This window comes from Phocoena phocoena, chromosome 14, assembly GCF_963924675.1.
Source record: "Phocoena phocoena chromosome 14, mPhoPho1.1, whole genome shotgun sequence".
Classification (NCBI taxonomy): domain Eukaryota; kingdom Metazoa; phylum Chordata; class Mammalia; order Artiodactyla; family Phocoenidae; genus Phocoena; species Phocoena phocoena.
The window spans coordinates 11,245,466-11,264,591 of record NC_089232.1 but is presented as its reverse complement, the minus strand read 5'-3'; the positions used below and the strand labels follow the sequence as shown (position 1 = coordinate 11,264,591).

At 45.0% G+C, this 19,126-nt stretch overlaps 1 protein-coding gene across 1 annotated transcript in view; it reads right to left on the bottom strand.

Annotated features, from left to right (window-relative positions):
* MERTK (MER proto-oncogene, tyrosine kinase) overlaps nucleotides 1-5,017 on the bottom strand; it is a 110,275-nt gene extending 105,258 nt beyond the window's left edge. The window contains exon 1 of the mRNA XM_065890739.1: nucleotides 4,851-5,017. Within this exon, the coding sequence (XP_065746811.1) occupies nucleotides 4,851-4,911 (61 nt within the window). The 5' untranslated portion in view covers nucleotides 4,912-5,017. The remainder of the gene's footprint in view (nucleotides 1-4,850) is intronic.
* Between the last annotated feature and the right edge of the window lie 14,109 nt (nucleotides 5,018-19,126).

Genomic DNA, 19,126 nt, shown 5'->3' with positions numbered 1-19,126 from the left:
ACATACTATCTTTCCTTCACTTGAAAACACCGGGACCTAAGAAGGTGACCTGGATGTGGTAGCTAGGCCAGCCCTACTGGAGCCTGCTGGCTGACAGAGGCCCAGACAGAGTGGGAATGGCAAGGCAACCAAGAAGGGAGGGCTGCCCAGCTGCTCCAGGTGCTGGAGGGGCCAGGCTTCCAGGCCTCACAAAATTGGGGAAGACCTGGGCTCTCGCTGTGGTTAAAAATCTTCCATACGGTTCAATAGCCACACTTCAGACAAAGAAAAAAAAGTCTCAGGAAAGAGAAAGTGCTGGGTTGGTAGGTACTCTTGGTATTCTTGCGACGGGCTGCATACAGGATCCTCCTGCCACACTGCGTTTTCAGCATTTTAACTGGAGGCAGCAAGGCTGCAACAAGATAGGGAACAAGTTACCTCTGGGTCAGGGATTAGCGAATGCCCGGAGTGTGGGATGCAGAGGAGTCTGGGCCTTTCCCAGAGTACCTGGGGGCTCGCTTACACCTGCCACCAAGCAGGAAGCATCTGGAAGCCAGGAGTGCATCTGGAAGCCAGGAGTGCACCTGGGCCTCCCTGTCCGGTCTATCTGCTACAAGACTACCTGTATACACCCACTTAGACACAGAACATCATCTAAGAAACAAAGCCTCATTCTCTAGCCATTGCAGCCAGAAGACTGCATTTGGCAAACCTAGTTTTAGCTGGAAAAAAGGAAAGGAATTATATGGATGTTTACACTCAAACAACCCCCCCAAAAGTTATGAAACCAAAACAAAACCACACCCACTTTAGAGTAGAGTGATGTGGGCAAAGCTGAGCAGGAATTGGACTTCATTTTTATACCTTCCTGAGAAGCACATGACAGGAAGCGATTCCTGGACTAAGTTAAGCCTGAATTCAACAAGTGAGGGTGATGGGGGGTGAAGAGGGGAGTGGTCAGGACAGGCCCTGCCTCATCTGAGGCGACAAGCGTGGGTTTTGCTAGCAGAACTAACAGAAAACAGTCCCAGAGAGCAAGGACTTCAGCGTTCTGGGATGGACACCCACAGCCCCTCCACCAGAGCGCTCTGAACAGTGGAGGATGGCCCATAGGTCCGCCCTCGTATTTCAAGTTGCAATTTAGGACATATTTCAGTGAGAAAAGAAGAAACTTTTCCCCCAATACCTTTTGTTTAAGAAAAACAATTACCGCAAAATTTGAGTTGAGAAGGGAGAGGAAGCATGGGTAATAATGGCTAACAGTTTTGAAGCATTTACCATGTGACACCGGCTCATTCATCCTTCCATAAATAACAAAGAGTCCCACAGGACCAGTGAGGAAACTGAGGTCCTGAGAGTTAGTCACTGCCCCAGGGCTCCCCAGAGGCCAGCTAGGCAGGACAGGAAGCCCAGCCCACTGGCCACTCAGCCCCTGAGCTGCAGCCCCTGTTAATTTTCATTCCAAGCCCTAGAAGCACACAGACTGAACCCGCTTTTTTCAGGTTTTATAATGATTAACTTCCTGCTGAGATGCATCCCAACCAGAGCCATGTGCTTTGGTTTAAGATTAAACTAGTAACAACAGGCCAGAGTCAAGGCACTTGGGGCCCCAATGACCTGGGAATCGGGCAATTCGCCCTGGGCAAGGAGCTGTTAAAACTGTGTCTTTAACATGAAAAATCGGCTTTTGACTTATTTTTAAAGTTGGGATCGTTAAGAGACTATAAAATACGTTAACCTTGCTCTATTGGCCTTAATATAGTCCAAAAATCTACCCTAACATTTCTAGTAAGGAGATCACTTTGGCATCACGTTGAAACAAAAGATCATTTTCTAGCAACCAAGCCCCAAGCACAAGGTCATGGGAGCTGCAGCACTTGTTTCTGGAAAAGCCAGTAGGAAGAGAGAAGCGGGAGGAGCACACGGTGAGACCTGCAGAGGCCTGGGTCTTTGATACCATCTGCAGATGCTGAGCGCCTGAAATGAGTATCGTGCTCTGAAAGTGAAGAGGAGCCCATCAGGTGGCAGTAGTATTTCATGGAGTGTGTGTGTATAACTTTGGCAGCAATGGCAGTGAGGGAAGGCCTCTCCGGGAGAACATCTGAGCTGAGACCCAAACGACTAGAAACAGCCAGTGTGCAGAGATCCTGGGGAAAAGATTCCAGCCAAAGGGGACATCCACAGCAAAATCGCCTGAGAGACATGCCGCTCCAGCCACAAGGGGGGAGTAACTGGAAATGAGTCAAAAAGGGAGAGGGAGGCCCCTGAGTCCTTGCCAACTCTCGTAAAGAAGGGAGGCCACTGGAGGATGTCAGACAAGGGGACAACCCAGCTCGATTCATCTTCAAAGTCTCATTCTGGCCATTATGTGGGAAGCGGAGGGTCTGCATGTGTTCATTTCCAGGCCGGGGAACCCATTTAAACCAAGGTCCGGCCTCAGCCTCTCTACCTTGGCGGCATGTTCCCAATTCACCGGCACCTAAAGATGCAACCTGCTCGTAACCAGCTCTGATTGGCAACCCACTGGACCTGCTCCTAGAATAACCTGGAAATTATTTCTAAAAATGAGACTGAAAAAATAATTATTCTCAATTTGAAAAACCCTAACCCTAACTTTAAGGAAGTGCATCAGAATAAGTTTTGAAAAATTACTTATTTTTGAAACGTGCCCTGCTTACTTCCACAAAGCATTTGAGTCCATTGATACGAAGCCCATAAGCAACTAGACATCTTAAAGTCCTTTCTGGGAAAATGTTGACAATATATTGTAATGTGGTGACAGCTTCAGTTTGGGAGAGAAATGCTAACATTGAAGAGTTTTAGAAGCCCAATTAGTTCTAAGGGCTGAGTTTAGGGGCAAGCACAACCTCATCAACGGCTAGGTCCTTGCAATGCCTTCGCTTTTATCCACTTCTGTATTTCTTGTCCTCTAGCTTCTCCTGGGCCCTCTAGAGCTACCCTCTGCTTGATCTGTTGCTCACTGGCACCCCCATCAGAGACGGAACAGAAAGGAAAGACTGGTGAGCCCAGAAACGTCCCTGGTTCAGCAGTTTCAGTTCTGTGTGTGTTTGTCTTTGTGGGAGGGTGTTTGTGTGTATGGGGTGGGGGTGAGCGGTAGGGAGGATTCCAGGGTGAAAGTGATGCGTAAATTGTAATGATCCATTCCTCTGCAGTGTAGAGTCTAAACACACATTCACACCCTGTCTCTCTCTCCCCTCTGCTGCCTGGTGAGCAAACCACTTGAGACCACAACATGCAATATGAAAATCGTAAACCTAGACAAGGGGTCCAGTATCCATTTTTAATCTCTTCCTACGGCACTCTTACTTCTGCCCTAATTTGGCCAGTGAGAAGCCCATTCTTCCAGCTTCTCACAAAGTAAAATGTAACACTGCCAGACATCTCACAGATAAATTCAAGATGAAAAGCAAAAGGTAGGGAAAGAAACACTGGAGAAACTTTTCGTTCTTCCCGCTGGGTGGATTTTAACAGACCTTTTATGATTATCTGCCTAAACTGATTATTGGCTACAAAAGTTTCTTTATTACAGCTTTTTTAAAAAATTAGAAAAACACTCCATTTAAAAAATGTCTTCCACCAAAACGACTGTTTCTATTACTTTTCCCATAATTTTCACCACATTCACTCTGTCCAAGACTACTGTTAATGGCCAGCCTTCCCTAGTAGCAAAATATATCAGATTTGCAGCAGATTATGAAAAATGGATCTGGCAGAAATGCTGAGGAATTTTTGAGGGTTTAGTGGAGGGCTGGGGGTAAAGAACAGAATTGCTTTAATTCTTTGCTTGGTTTATGTTTCGGATGTTTGCTTCAAATTGCTATGTTGCCGCAAATTATAAATTGTATATGTAATTTAATGTGTGCACTGCTTAAGAATTTCTTATTTGAGCTTTCCAATGAAAATTTCACAGGGAAAAAAATCTGAAGTAAATTGTTTAACTATAAATTGAACTTCCCAGGTACTCTTAAAAAACATCTTTGACTATAATAGGTGAAAGCTAAACCTTTTAGTTAAGGAAAAATGCCTGAGATGTGTTCATTCAGTATAAAGCCTGGTTAAATTTCTTCCAGCTTCCTTAAGCAATGCATCAGCGATTAAACTTCTAACCCGTTAATCACTTACCCTCCAAACAAGCTGCTGATGCAGAATGGGACCTGCCCTCCCTTGCCACCACTTAGCCATCCAGTACTGGATGGGTAAGAGTATTTATACTGGAATGCCTGGCAGAGTCGAGATAAACCTAGACGCTGACCAAGCACGTTAGATTCGGTTCAGCAGTAACAGGGGTGAAAAGAATGCTTCCCATTTTTCCGGGGTCCCCACGCTCCCAGGGTGTCCCTGCTAATGTTGCCCACGAGGGCCCGGGGGGAGCAGCCGGACCACAGTCCCTCCCGGTCGCACTCTGGCCTTGGTGGATCTTAACACCGGGACTGCGACCTCAACTCCCGCAGCCTGCTGGTCTCCGGTCCCTCGGGGGATGATGGGGTCTGCGGCTCCCACAACTCCCACTAGAGCCTGGGTCCAACCACGCAACCATGTCCAGGGAAAAGTTTTCGGCGCATTCCCCTCTGCCGAAAGTTTCAGGACTTGCAGCGCGCCCGGCCGAGCTCTGTTTCCCTCTTGGAGGTTAAGGGGAGCCGTCGGTGCCCACCCCTCCCCGGCTCCACTGGGACGCGCGCCCACGACCCAGCCTGGGTGCGGGGACAGTGCGTGGGTGGGAGACCCTGCGCCTCAGCACCCGGCACCGCTGGGGCGGGGGGAGGTGTTTGCAAACTTGCCGGCTGCTGGGTGCGCCCGAGTCGGCGAGCTCCCGGCCCCCCCGAGCCCGGCCCCCGGCCCCTTGCACTCACCTCCCCTCCACAGCGCGGGGAGGAAGAGCCACGGCAGGAGCGGCAGCAGGGCCCGCCCCATCCCGGGGCCGCGGAACTGGATATTCTCTGAGGACCGACGGACAGATGGACGTCCAGAACCTGCCGCGTCGCCGGCCAAGCGCGCCCGCGAAGCAGCCCACTCCCGTCGGCCCCGGGAGCTAGCGCCGCAGTGGCGGAGCCGAGCCGCTGCGGGTGGGGCCGAGGGCTGGAGGGGGCGGGACGCGGGCCAAGTCCGAGCGGACCCAGCCAGTCGGGGAGGGGAGGGGGCGGGAAGGAGGCCGGGAGAGGAGAGCCGCCGAGGGGGAGGAAGGGACGGGGCTGGACCGGAGGGGCGGGGAGAGGCGGGCAGAGGCGGGCCTCGGGTCGAGCCTGGGCAGACCGGGGTGGGGGCGCGGGGGCTGAAGAGAGGGGAGGGAGGTGGGGACCATAATGGGGAGGGGCGGCCGGAGGTGGGGAGGAGAAAGGGGCCCTGGCTCTGGGCTGTCTCGACGTCCAACACGTGCAGGTGGGAGGGACAGAGGGAGGAGATTGGGTTGGGCAGGGGGAGCGGAGGCCGCCCCACCAGATGTAAGACTAGGCGCCTGCACCTTGGGGGCTGCGGTAGTCCCGCAGTCTCGGCTCTGCGGACACAAAACCCAGACAGCAACGCTCCCAGAGGCCAAGGCCACCTTGGCGGCGCTCCCTGCTGAGCGCCACACGCATCCGCTCCCGGCCGGGCGCCCCCTGGGTACCCGGCCAAAGGGGTGAGACCAGCCTCGGCGTCGAGGAGCTCAACGCCTCCTGGAGAAGAACTCTTCGCTGTGCCCCCGAGTCCAAGAGAGGTGATGCTCACGCAGGGAGACGAACGTCAATGAAAAAGTGCAGAGCGTAAGTGCAAGGAGGCAGCCCCCAAACGACTAAGTGTGGAGGAGCCAGGAAGGCAGACGCAGAGAAAGTTAACCGTGAAAGAAATGTCAGCCACTTTTACTAATAATCGCAACAATAACTTACATACATATACTTTAAGGAAACATTTTTAGAATTTATGTGTTTTAATGCGATCCTTTGACAACATGAGCCATTCCTCTGCTCAAAACTGGACAGTGGTTCCCGCTTTCTCTCTGCATAAGAGCCACAGTCCTGCCTTGTGGCCTTCAAGGTCCTACACGACCTGGTCCCTTTTATTCTCTGACCTCATCTCCATACTCCACCTCCATTTATGCTGCTTTGTGGTCCAGCAGTCCCTGACCCCTAGGCTGGTCACTTGGGCTAGATTTGGCTGTAAGGAGGCAACCAGCCCACATGAATTTAAATCGGTTATCACTTGCACTGACAGCAAAAGCAGTCAGCACGATGTCAGCTTCTGGCGTCCCTAGTCCCATAGGACGACACCAAGCCCGAGGGGCCAGATGAACAGACATGAGGAGTGGGTGGCTTTCCTGCTGAGCAGCCAACTCTAAAGTACAGCTGAAAAGTTTCATAGACTTTCACAGGTGGCTGCTGCTGTGTCCTTGGGGGCAGGGAGAGGCATGGAGGGAAGGCATGGAAACACCTTGCTCAACTGAAAGTCTGGAGAAGGAAGAGAAACAGGCATGCCTTGAGAGAGAGATATGAAACTGCCTGCAACAGCTGCTCACCAGGCTCACCCCCCCCCCCACCCCGCCGCAGGAGGAATCACGGGACAGTCCCCCAAGACCTGGGTAAGACTGCATTCGAGGCTCGCCTGCACGCGTATGTGGAGATGTGCAAGGTCGCCAGGCCATCTCAGCAGAGCCCTTGTTCTCCTGCAGTGTCCTTGCTGCTGCTCATATACACCAGGCTCCCTTCTACCGTGGGGTTTTGCATCGACTGTTCCCTCTGCCTGGAATGCTCTTCCCCCAGACTCACCCCCTCTTGGTTAATGCTCCTCCTTCAGGTCTTTGCTAAGTCTCACGTTCCTGATGAGGCCCACCTAGTATAAAACTGTCTAATTATTTATTCCTGTGTGATATACAACCCCAAACGCAGTGGGGGTAAACAGCAGCCACTGTACTAGATTCACAGATTCTGTGGGTCAGAGATTTAGATGGGGCACAAGGAAGATGGTTTGTCTTTCCTCTTCCATCTCTGCTGGGATGTTAGGCTCAATGATTAGGGACTAGAATGATCGGAAACAGGGGTCAGCGAACTATAGCGTGTGGGCCTATCGTCTGTGTTTGCAAATAAGCATTATTGGAACACAGCCATTCACTGTGTGTTGTCTATGACTGCTTCTGTGCTGTAATAGCAGAGTTGAGTACTTGTGACAGAGATCAGAGGGCCCACGAAGCCACACGATCTGGCCCTTTACAGAAGTTGGCCAACCCCTGATCTAAAGGTCTGTTTCCTCACATAGCTAGCACTTAACACTGGGATGACTCAAAAGACCAGGGCTGCAGACCAGAGCACCTAAACAAGGCTCCTGCATGGTGGCCTTGGTGTAGCTGGAAGTCTTACATGGAGGCTCAGGGCTCCAAGAGTGAACATTCATTTCAGTGAACAAGGTAGAGGCTGCATGGCCTTTCATGACCTAGCCCAGAGGTCACCCCACTGCACTACACCGGACTCTCTTGGTGGACGCAGTCACAACCCCACTCTCATGGGGAAGAGCCGTAGCTCCCACCTCCTGATGATGGAAGGGTGAAAGGATTTGCAGCATCCTTTTAAAACTTTCACGAAGAACAAAGCTTAGCTAAAATGTGGGATATCAAGTCTATTGTATTAATTTTTCATACTTGCCATGCATCTAAATGTTATTGCAAGTTAATGTCCTAATTATTCAAGTCATCAAAATATGGGACAGGAAATGTGAGTTTAAAAGAAAAATCAGACTCCATATTACACAAGTATTTCCATCCTTATAGGATGTCTGCCCCAAAAGGCTACGTTTGTGCAAATTTAGCAGGGCGACACCAACCCAGAACCCATACTTCGGTGCCCACGCTGTCTCCTATATCTGCTAAGACTCCACATGTTACAAGGGGGAGCCCCTACTTTTATTACGTAAGAAAAAGAGGGAAAGTCAAGGGGCTATAGCAGTGTTCATCTAGGGGCTGGGAAAGTCGACCCCCACCGACTCAAGTGTAGAAGGGCTGTGTCCCAAATCAAGTGGTATTGTGATCACAATTCATGCCTCAAGCATGTTCAACGTATCAGTGACGGGATTTAAGACTCACAACTGAAGTCGCCAGAGGAACATGCCAGACTACACATGAAAGATGTAAAGAGTTACTTCTCAATGGCCCTATTCTATTTTTTTTAATTTTATTAAAATATAGTTGATTTACAATGTTGTGTTAATTTCTGCTGTATAGCAAAGTTACTCAGTTATACATATATATATATATTCTTTTCCATTATGGTTTATCACAGGACATTGAATATAGTTCCCTGTGCTATACAGTAGGACCTTGTTGTTTATCCATCCTATATAGAATAGTTTGCATCTGTTAATCCCAAACTCCCAATCCTTCCCTCTCCCACCCCCCATCCCCCCTCGGCAACCACAAGTCTGTTCTCTGTGTTTCATAGATATGTTCATTTGTGTCATATGTTAGATTTCACATATAAGTGATGTGGTATTTGTCCTTCTCTTTCTGACTCACTTCGCTTAGTATGATAATCTCTAGATTCATCCTTGTTCCTGCAAATGGCATTATTTCATTCTTTTAAATGGCTGGGTAATATTCCATTGTATATATACCACATTTTCTTTATCCATTCATCTGTCAATGGACATTTAGGTTGTTTCTGTGTCTTGGCTATTGTAAATAGTGTTGCTATGAACGTAGGGCTGCATGTATCATTATGAATTACAGTTTTGTCTGGATATATGCCCAAGAGTGGGATTCCTGGATCGATGACCCTATTCTAAACCCATATCCTCTCCCTTTGTTGTCCTACCCACCCACATACACATTCCCCTTGCCCCTTTCAGCCTTGGCTCCAGCTGGGGCCTGTAATTGACTTCCCACTCCTGCATCCAGTCCAGCACATGGACCCCCAATTCAGAGCTGGCCTCCTCCCATCCATTTTAACATAGTGCAGATTGCCTAAAATTTAGGGATCGGGCTTAGCCTCACGGTATTCTATGAATGACAGATTGCCAAGAAACAATCTCATCCTGGTTTCAGTGCCAGAGAGCCATTCATTCATTTATGATTCCACAGAAGTTGACAGCATGTGCTCAATTCCAGGTGTAAGACCAACCCCTGGAATGTGTCACTGAGCCAATGCACAACACCTCCATCAGGGAGCTACTATCTCATGGGCCAAATGCCAGTCAAGGACCACTTTGGTTCTCACCCGCCCAGCAGCCATTCCATGGTCCTCCCACCGCAGCACCCTGGTTTCCCTTTGCTGAACCATGCCTCCTGCACTCACATTCCCTCCTTCCCCTGCGCCCAGAGGTGGTGTTCTCCTTGCTGCCTGAAAGATCGTTCTCTGTTCCTCTCTCCAGAGTCTCCAACTTTGAATCTCATATCATCAGACCTGCTTGCTGTGGTCACTACAGACCCCCCGGTCCCTCCCTCTCATTCCTTGAAGATTTCAGTACTTGCATCACTGTCACTCCTTTCACAAAATCCCTGTCATGATTCTTGGTGGTTTCAGTCCTGTATAAATGACATTCCAACACCACAGAGTCCACGTCTCTTGATCTCTTGTCCCACATGTTGTGTGCTGAGCAACGTGTTGGAAATCCATGTAAGTACCAAGTTCTTGAAGTTTGCTGGGGAACTGGGAGGGTGCCCTGTAAGAGAGTCAACTCAGAACACCCCAAATCTTAAGGGAAGCACAAGCCTCTTGTAGTTTCTTGTAGGTGGTGCACAGAAGACTCTCCACTCAGTGTGCTGAACGAGATGCTCGGAGTACAGGTGTATAGCTCTTGGGGGACCATGCTGCAGGTAAGGTAAGCCATTAGGAATATTGAATTGAATACAAGTGAAGAGCTGCACTTGTATAACTGATTGGCAGTTAAACAGGAATCCGCTGCTAATGAAGACTCACCGGATCCAAATTCTACAATTTGAAACGGGAAGAGGATACAATATAGCAACAGCAGTAAAGTTAATACACATCACACTTGGTGGTGGTTTCATTGTAAGGGCCCCAGAGAGGCCAGGTACAGGATCCTTTGTCTACGCTTCTGTAAGACATGTGGCTGGATGCACTTCCTATCTTGGATCAAGAATCACCTGGAATACCTCAATACCAAAATAGAGGCGTAGCTGGAGGTTTTTGTGTTTCATGGGTCACCTAGGCATATTCCTGAGGCATAACCAGCTTCAATAGCAGACCCCTCTAGGTGGTCTCGCTGAGACTACATACAAATCCTCTGTCTCACTGATTTTCGTTTAGTTTGCTTTGTTTCGTTTTATTTTTTAAATTTATTTTTAATGAAGTATAATTTACAGATTATTAAATAATTTTAATAATTTTCAAGTATACAGCAAAGTGATTCAGTTATACATATATATGTGTGTGTATATATATATATATTTTTTTTTTTAAATTCTTTTTCAGATTCTTTTCCATTATAGGTCATCACAGGATATTGAGTATAGTTCCTTGTGCTGTACAGTAGGTCCTTGTATCTCACTGTTTTCAATAAACAGCACTGACGAGCTGGGACAAATCTCCCTGAACCTCCTCGAACCCACAAAGCAACATTACTAATCAGTATGCTTCGTGCCCTGACCAGGAGCCAGGGCCGTGCAGGAACTCTAGCAAAATAGCTCAGGCTAATTCCAGACCCTCCCAGCACAGTGGCTTCCACAGTCATTGCAAAACGGTACAAGTAAAATTTCCATTCAGCACAGTGAACATGATGGTGGAATAAAAGTGTTTCCTTTTGTAGTTCTGGGGACACTTTAGCATGAAAATCCGTTCCATAGGCAAAAAAAAAAAAAACTTACTGGAAGTAAAATTGTCAGGCTCAGAAAAAGGATGGTGCTGATTAAAGATGCCCCTCCACGGATACAAGGACAGCTGTTGGGCTTTTGTAGTTTGTCGGGGAAGAGTGACATTGTCCATGTTAGAGAAACCATTAGGTGTCCTGGCAAAAGTAAGAGAAGCTCAAATATCTAAGTGTTACAACTTTATAATAATGAGATGCTGTATGTTTTCATCATGCTAAAAAACACACCGGAAGTTCCATTGTCTGGCACTTGTAAGTTGTGATGGGGCTGAGAGAGCTCTGGTGGACACTGCATGCAGCCAGCACACTGACCTACATACCAGAGGCCGGGTGCCCAGTTCTTGAATTTGTTGGCAGATGATTATGGAACATGTAAAACACCTCACTCCATGTGCTGAGCAGTAGATTGAAATTATCCAGCTCATGTATTTGCAGTGGGTGTGTGTATGTGCGTGGGAAGGGGGGATTCAGATTGTGTGTTTAAAATGCTCAAATCGCCACGGTCAGCAACGTATGGGAAGTATAAGTGACCCCCGAACAACTCGACGATTAAGGGCACCGACCACCCCACTCAGTTGAAAATCCGCATATAACTTTTGACTCCCCCCCAAACTTAACTACTAATAGCCTGCTGTTGATTGGAAGCCTCACCAATAACATAAACAGTCAATTACCACATAATTTGGATGTTATATATATTAAATACTATATTGTATACTATAATAAAATGTTTACAGGCTGCATTGTCTGTCTGTCAATACCCACATCAATATTAAACAGTCTTATATGATACAAAACACTGTAGGTGCTATACATACGACTAAATTAGACATCTAACATAAATAGATAATGTGAAGAGGAAATACATACTTACATACAGGTACCATATTTACCGAGAAAAATCTGAGTGTAAGTGGACCCTCGAAGTTCAAACCTGTGTTGTTTAAGGGTCAACAGTGCTAGTATTGGAGCATGTAAGAGACTGTGTTTGGAGGGGTGAATGACAAACCGGAAGGACCAATGTCTAGCCCTTGCAGCTTTCGGATACCCTCCACCATGCCAAACATCTGGGATGTGCAAATATCTAGACAGAGTTCCCCGAGGCACTGAGATGGCGCTTAGCAGAGTCTCAAATCAGCGTAAAACTCTACTGGAAATGTGTGTCCAACACCTGAAGATTGGGGGAGATTGAGATGGTGGATGTAGGAATCTCTATTCAGCTGCTAAAGAACGTACCAGAAGCACAGAGATCTAGATTTTGTAATTTAATGTGAAACTGAACTAATGCTTGCAAGCAACTCCCTTTAGCTTCTGAAACAAAAATACTAATAGTATAAATGTTTTAGGGACTTCCCTGGTGAAGCAGTGGTTAAGAATCTGCCTGCCAATGCAGGGGACACAGGTTTGAGCCCTGGTCCGGGAAGATCCCACATGCCGCGGAGCAACTAAGCCTGTGCGCCACAACTACTGAGCCTGTGCACCACAACTACTGAGCCCGCGTGCCACAACTACTGAAGCCCACGCGCCTAGAGCCTGTGCTTCGCAACAAGAGAAGCCACCGCAATGAGAAGCCCACGCACCCCAACGAAGAGTAGGCCCCGCTCGCCGCAGCTAGAGAAAGCCCACACGCAGCAACGAAGACCCAGTGCAGCCAAAAATAAAATTAAATTTTAAAAATATATATCCTTTAAATGTTTTGCCTTTGTAGTTCTAGGGGAGTTAAGATGCTACATATAAAGAACTCCACTTTTCTTCCCCAAACCATTCTGGAAATAAGATGTTTCTAGTTCTTATAGTTTGGTGGGGGAGTGGAGATGGTGAATATGAGATTCCATTTGCTGAGCAGCTTACTGAAATTACAGAGGTCTGGTTCTCGAAGGTTCTTGGTAATGGCTGACTATCTGGTGATCTGCCAGGTGGTTGATAATGGAAAATCTGATAGATAATAATTTTTAATTGTCTCTTCGTATTGGGTACTCTGTTAGCTCCCAGCATTCTCTGCGCTGTTTGGCTTGTTTGCTTGCCTCTAGAGGCGCAGTTCTGTGAAAAATATTGTGGTGTGTGTGTGTGTGTGTGTGTGTGTGTGTGTGTGTGTGTGTGTGTGTTTGCTGGAACTGCTGGGCTGGTGAGTTTTTGAGTCCTGTATTTCCTTTTGACCAATAGCTGAAGTTGTAAAACCTAAGCTTGCAGTTCTTTTGTATGTGTGAAAATTTAGAGAGGGAAAAAAAGCCTCTCTTCCTCACAAAAGCAAGATACAGTATATCTTTTACAATCGCTAGTTTGTCTATAACTTTTTCTGTGTCCTTCTGTCTCTCAATCTGGGGGGACAGATAGATCATAAAAGCTTATTATTATATGTTTCATCTAGCAAAATCTAGTGCAGGCACACAGATCTTTCTGATTCCTTTGGTAAGGGGAGAAAATGTATACAAAGACTGATGGAAACATTTTAAACTGGTTTTATATATTGATAACAAATGGGTCGACACTTTTAAGAGGGTCTTACTTGGTTTGGATAACTGAATGAAGGAGCTGGAGTATGTGATGGTCAGGGAATGATTGTTTCTGGATTTTTTTCGAGTTTCTGATCCTTCTGAGAAATCTAGAGTTTGGAGAACATGGCTTTCTCTCTCTTTTCTCCTCCACACAATTAGGGAGGTCCCCCAAATATTAATATGAATCAGTTCAAGATGTGAGGGAGAGCTCCATGTGCAACAATAAAGTGTGATTAAGTCTGAAAAGTTATGCCCCTAACTAGCCGTACTCTGCCTGAACAAGTACTACATACAACAAAGGGCACATAACAAAATAGACGGAGTTAATCCAACTATTACCTCCTCTTAAGGGTCCTAGCTTGCCCGAAAGTAATTGGTCTTCTAGAAGAAACATCAAACGAGCCGCAATTGAGGACTGTACCATAGATCCAGGCTTTCCAGAATAAACTGACATTGCCAACTGCTGTCAACCTGTACTTAAGGACTGAGGTAGGATTGCAGACACTTTAGTCCAGAAGCAGACGAATGCATGAAAGTGCACTGCTTAATTCAGGAGCCATACAAACCTACTTTGATTTAATTATGGATAATATTCTATTCCTGATGAGCATACCAAAAAGGTTTTTTTTCTTTATCTCTAGCCATCAGTTTTACTGCTAAACTTGTTCAAACTGTAATGAGACATTTCAAAAATAGTTATCTTGTACCAGCTGGCCCCTCAGAATTCAGAAAAAGCAATCCCATAAAAGACTGTAATATAGATTATGTTAATAAGTAAAGGAAAACATAATAATGATTCTGTTACGATTAGTGATATATATTGATTACTCTTATCTACAAAACCACTCAGAACAGTGGTAACATTGGTTAAATATTATACAAAGTGTCTTACTGAGTTCTCTTTTTTCATAATCATAAAATTTTTTTGCATAGTTTCAATTAGAATCTGTTCTTTTTACTGGGTAATAATTGGATAAATCAGTTTATAACCGTGATTATGACCGTCTCATTTAAGTATGACAAGAGTTTTTTTAAGGAACAAGGTTGTTTGTTTTCTTTATTTGGGTGTTGAGAATTCTTTATATACTCTGAATAAAACCCTTTTGTCAGTAATGTGATTTGTAATATTTTCTCCCAGTCTGTGACTTGTCTTTTTTTTTTCTTAATGGTGTTTTTAGCAGAATAAAAAGTGTTAATTTTGATAAAGTCCAATTCACTATTTTTTTTTACTCTTTTGGATTGTACTTTTGGTGTCTTATCTAAGAACTTTAAAAAAACAACTTTATTCAGATCTATTTCATATTGCATAAAATATAGCATGAAACTCCATTTTTAAGTATACAATTCAGCAGTTTTTACTGCACAAGTGAATCACACACTTGTGCAAGGAACACCACTATCTAATCTTAAAGCATTTTCATCACCCCAAAAAGAAACCCTGTACCTACTAGCAGTCACTTTCTGTCCCCCCCCCCACTTCTATCCCAACCTCTAGCCCCTGGCAACCACTGATAAACGCTCTGTCTCTATGGATTTGCCTATTCCACGCATTTCATATAAATGCAATTATACAGCGTGGCCTTTTGTGACTGGCTTCTTTCACTAGGCATAATACTTTCAAGGTTCATCCATGTTGTAGCATGTATCAGTGCTAATATTCCCTTTGATAGTTGACTAATATTCCATTGTATGCATATACCACATTTTGTTTATCCGTTCACCAGGTGATGGGCATTTGGGTTGTTTCCACTTCTTGGCCATTATGAATAATGTTGCCACGAACAGTCATGTAAAAGTGTTTGTGTTAACGTATGTTTTCAGTTCTCTTGGGTATATACCTAGCAGTAGAATTACTGGCTAGTATGGCAACTCTAGGTTTAATTGTTTTGAGGGTCTGTCAAACTGTTTCACCAAGTGGCTGCACCATTTTGCATTCTCACAAGTAGCACAGGAGGGTTCCAGTATTTCCACATCCTCATCAACATTTGTTATTATACATCTTTTAGATTATAGGCATTTTAGTGCGTGTGAAGTAGTGTCTCAACGTGGGTTTTTAAAATTTTTTATTTTTCGCTGCTTTCGGTCTTCATTGCTGCACGCGGACTTTCTCTAGTTGCGGTGAGCGGGGGCTACTCTTCATTGTAGTGCACGGGCTTCTCATTGCGGTGGCTTCTCTTGTTGCGGAGCACAGGCTCTAGATGTGTGGGCTTCAGTAGTTACGGCACGCGGTATCAGTAGTTGTGGCTCGTGGGCTCCAGAGCGCAGGCTCAGTAGTTGTGGCGCATGGGCTTAGTTGCTTCACGGCATGTGGGATCTTCCCAAACCAGAGCTCGAACACGTGTCCCCTGAATTGGCAGGCGGATTCTTAACCACTGCACCACCAGGGAAGTCCCTCATTGTGGTTTTGGTTTGCATTTCCCTAATGACTAATGATGTTGATTATCTTTTCATGTGTCTTGTGTCCATTTGTTTATTTTCTTTGGGGAAATGTCTATGCAAATCCTTTGCCCATTTTTTTTATTATGTAAGTTTCAGGTGTACAGAACTATAATTCAACGTCTGTATATACTACAAAGTGATCGCCAACACAAATCTAATTACAATCCATCACCATACAATTGACCCTCTTCACCCATTTGGCTCACTCCCAAACCCCTTCTTCTCTGGTAACCACTAACCTGATCTCTGTATCTCTTTTTGTTTTATTTTGTTTGTATGTTTGTTTGTTTTTCATATTCCACATATAAGTGAAATCATAGAGTTTGTCTTTGTCTGAATAATTTCACTTAGCATAATACCTTCAAGATCCATCCATGTTGTTGCAAATAGCAAGAGTTCATTCTGTTTTTAGGGCTGAGTAGTATTCCACTGTATATGTAGACCACATCTTCTTTATTCAGTCATCCATTGATGGACACCTAGGTTGTTTCTGTATCTTGGCTATTGTAAGTAATGCTGCAATGAACATAGGGATGCAGATATTTTTTTGAATTAGTGTTTTCATGTGCTTGTACCCATTTTTTAATGGGCATGTCTTTTTTTTTTTTGCTGTACGCGGGCCTCTCACTGTTGTGGCCTCTCCCGTTGCGGAGCACAGGCTCCAGATGCGCAGGCTCAGTGGCCATGGCTCACGGGCCCAGCCGCTCTGCGGCACGTGGGATCTTCCCGGACCGGGGCACGAACCCGTGTCTCCTGCATCGGCAGGTGGACTCTCAACCACTGCGCCACCAGGGAAGCCCTGGGGTGTCTTTTTATATTGAGTTGTAGGAGTTCTTTATATATTCTCGATCATAGAGTTGTCAGACATATGACTTGCAAACATTTCCTCCTATTCTATGGATTGTCTTTGCACTTTCTTAATAGTATACTTTGAAGCACAAAATCCTTAGGTTTTTAAAAATTCCAATTTAGCTATTGGACTTTACCATTTTTTCTTTGGTTGCTTGAGCTTTAGGTGCCATATCTAAAATGTCATTGCCTAATCCAAAGTAACAAAAATTTACATCTATCTCTACTTCTATGTGTTTCATAGTTTTAGTCTTACATTTAGGTCTTTGACCCATTTTGAGTTAATAGTATGAGGTAGAGATCAAGATTCTTTTCTCTTTTTTTGCATATGAATATTCAATTCTTCCAGCACTGTGTTCAGAGACTATCTTTCCTCCACTGAATTGCTTTTGCAACTTTGTAAAACAAAACAAATCCATTGGCCCAACTCCTTCAATGAGGGCTGCACATACTACCTTCCTTCCAAAGAGTACAGTATGGAAATGGGGGAAAAGTAACTTTAGAGAAACCTTACAAACATCACCTTAGCTACATGACCATACTAGCATCAACCCTCATGTGACTGATATGTACGCTTAATGTGATGAAAATGGCACTTATCACTACAGTTTTCCTCTTCAAATCCATACCCCCAGTCTAATCATGAGGAAAACATCAGACATATCCCATTTGAGGAATATTCTACAAAATACCCGACCAACATTGCTCAAAACTGTCAAGGTTATCAAAAATAACAAGAGTACTGGAGATGTAATGTATAACCTGATAAATATAATGAACACGGCTGTATGTTATCTAATGAAATTTGTCAAGAGAATAAATCCTAAGAGTTCTCGTCGCACGGATATCTTTTCCAATTTCTTTAATTTTATATCTATAGGAGATGAGGGGTGTTCACTAAACTTGCTGTGGTCATCATTTTATGATGTATGTAAGTCAAGTCATTATGCTCTACGCCTTAAATTTACAGTCCTGTTTGTCAATTATATCTCAATAAAACTGGAAGAAAAAAATAATAAATAATTCACCATTTCTGTCACCAAAAAAAAATCTTGTTAAACTAATTTTACTAAATATTTTTAGTTGTTTAAATATTTTTTTTTTTGCGGTACGCGGGCCTCTCACTGTTGTGGCCTCTCCCGCCGCAGAGCACAGGCTCCGGACGCGCAGGCTCAGCGGCCATGGCTCACGGGCCCAGCCGCTCCGCGGCATGTGGGATCTTCCCGGACCAGGGCACGAACCCGAGTCCCCTGCATCGGCAGGTGGACTCTCAACCACTGCGCCACCAGGGAAGCCCTGTTTAAATATTTTGTTGTTTGCCAACCAATGTAAATGAGGATGACAAGAGTTAAAAGTTACAATCAACTATCTGACTGTATATTGAGTTGAGACATAAGAACTTCTGGGACAGTCCCGTTTCTTTCTTTCTTTTTTTTTAAAAATAAATTTACTTACTTATTTATTTTTGGCTGCGTTGGGTCTTCCTTGCTGCGCGTGGGCTTTCCCTAGTTGCCGCGAGCAGCGGCTACTCTTTGTTGTGGTGTGCAGGCTTCTCATTGTGGTGGCTTCTCTTGTTGCGGAGCTCGGGCTCTAGGCACCTGGGCTTCAGCAGTTGCGGCACATGGGCTCAGTAGTTGTGGCTCACAGGCTCTAGGCTCTAGAGCGTAGGCTCAATAGTTGTGCCTCATGGGCTTAGATGCTCCGCGCCATGTGGGATATTCCTAGTCTAAAAATTTCTTGTTTAATGTGTCATTTATAGCTTGTGTTTCCTTATTTATTATAGTTTTGGATGATCTGTGCATTGGTGAAAGCGAGGTGTTAAAGTCCCCTACTATGGTTGTGTTACTGTCATTTCCCCTTTTATGGCTGTTATCATTTGCCTTATGTATTGAGGTGCTCCTATGTTGGGTGCATAAATATTTACAATTATTATATCTTCTTTTTGGATTGATCCCTTGATCATTGTGTAGTGTCCTTCTTTGTCTCTTGTAATAGTCTTTATTTTAAAGTCTATTTTTTTTTTCTGATATAAGAATTGCTACTCCAGCTTTCTTTTGATTTCCATTTGAATGGAATATCTTTTTCTATCCCCTCACTTTCAGTCTGTATGTGTCCCTAGGTCTGAACTGGGTCTCTTGTAGACAGCATATGTATGGGTCTTGTTTTTGTATCCATTCAGCCAGTCTATGTCTTTTGTTTGGAGCATTTACTCCATTTACCTTTAAGGTAATTATCGATATGTATGTTCCTATTACCATTTTCTTAATTGTTTTGGGTTTGTTATTGCAGGTCTTTTCCATCTCTTGTGTTTCCGGCCTAGAGAAGTTCATTTAGCATTTGTTGTAAAGCTGGTTTGGTGGTGCTGAATTTTCTTAACTTTTATTTATCTGTAAAGATTTTAATTCCTCTGCTGAATCTGAATGAGATACTTGCTGGGTAGAGTAACCTTGGTTTTTTCCCTTCATCACTTTAAATATGTCCTGCCACTCCCTTCTGGCTTGCAGAGTTTCTGCTAAAAGATCAAGTGTTAACCTTATGGGCATTCCCTTGTATGTTGT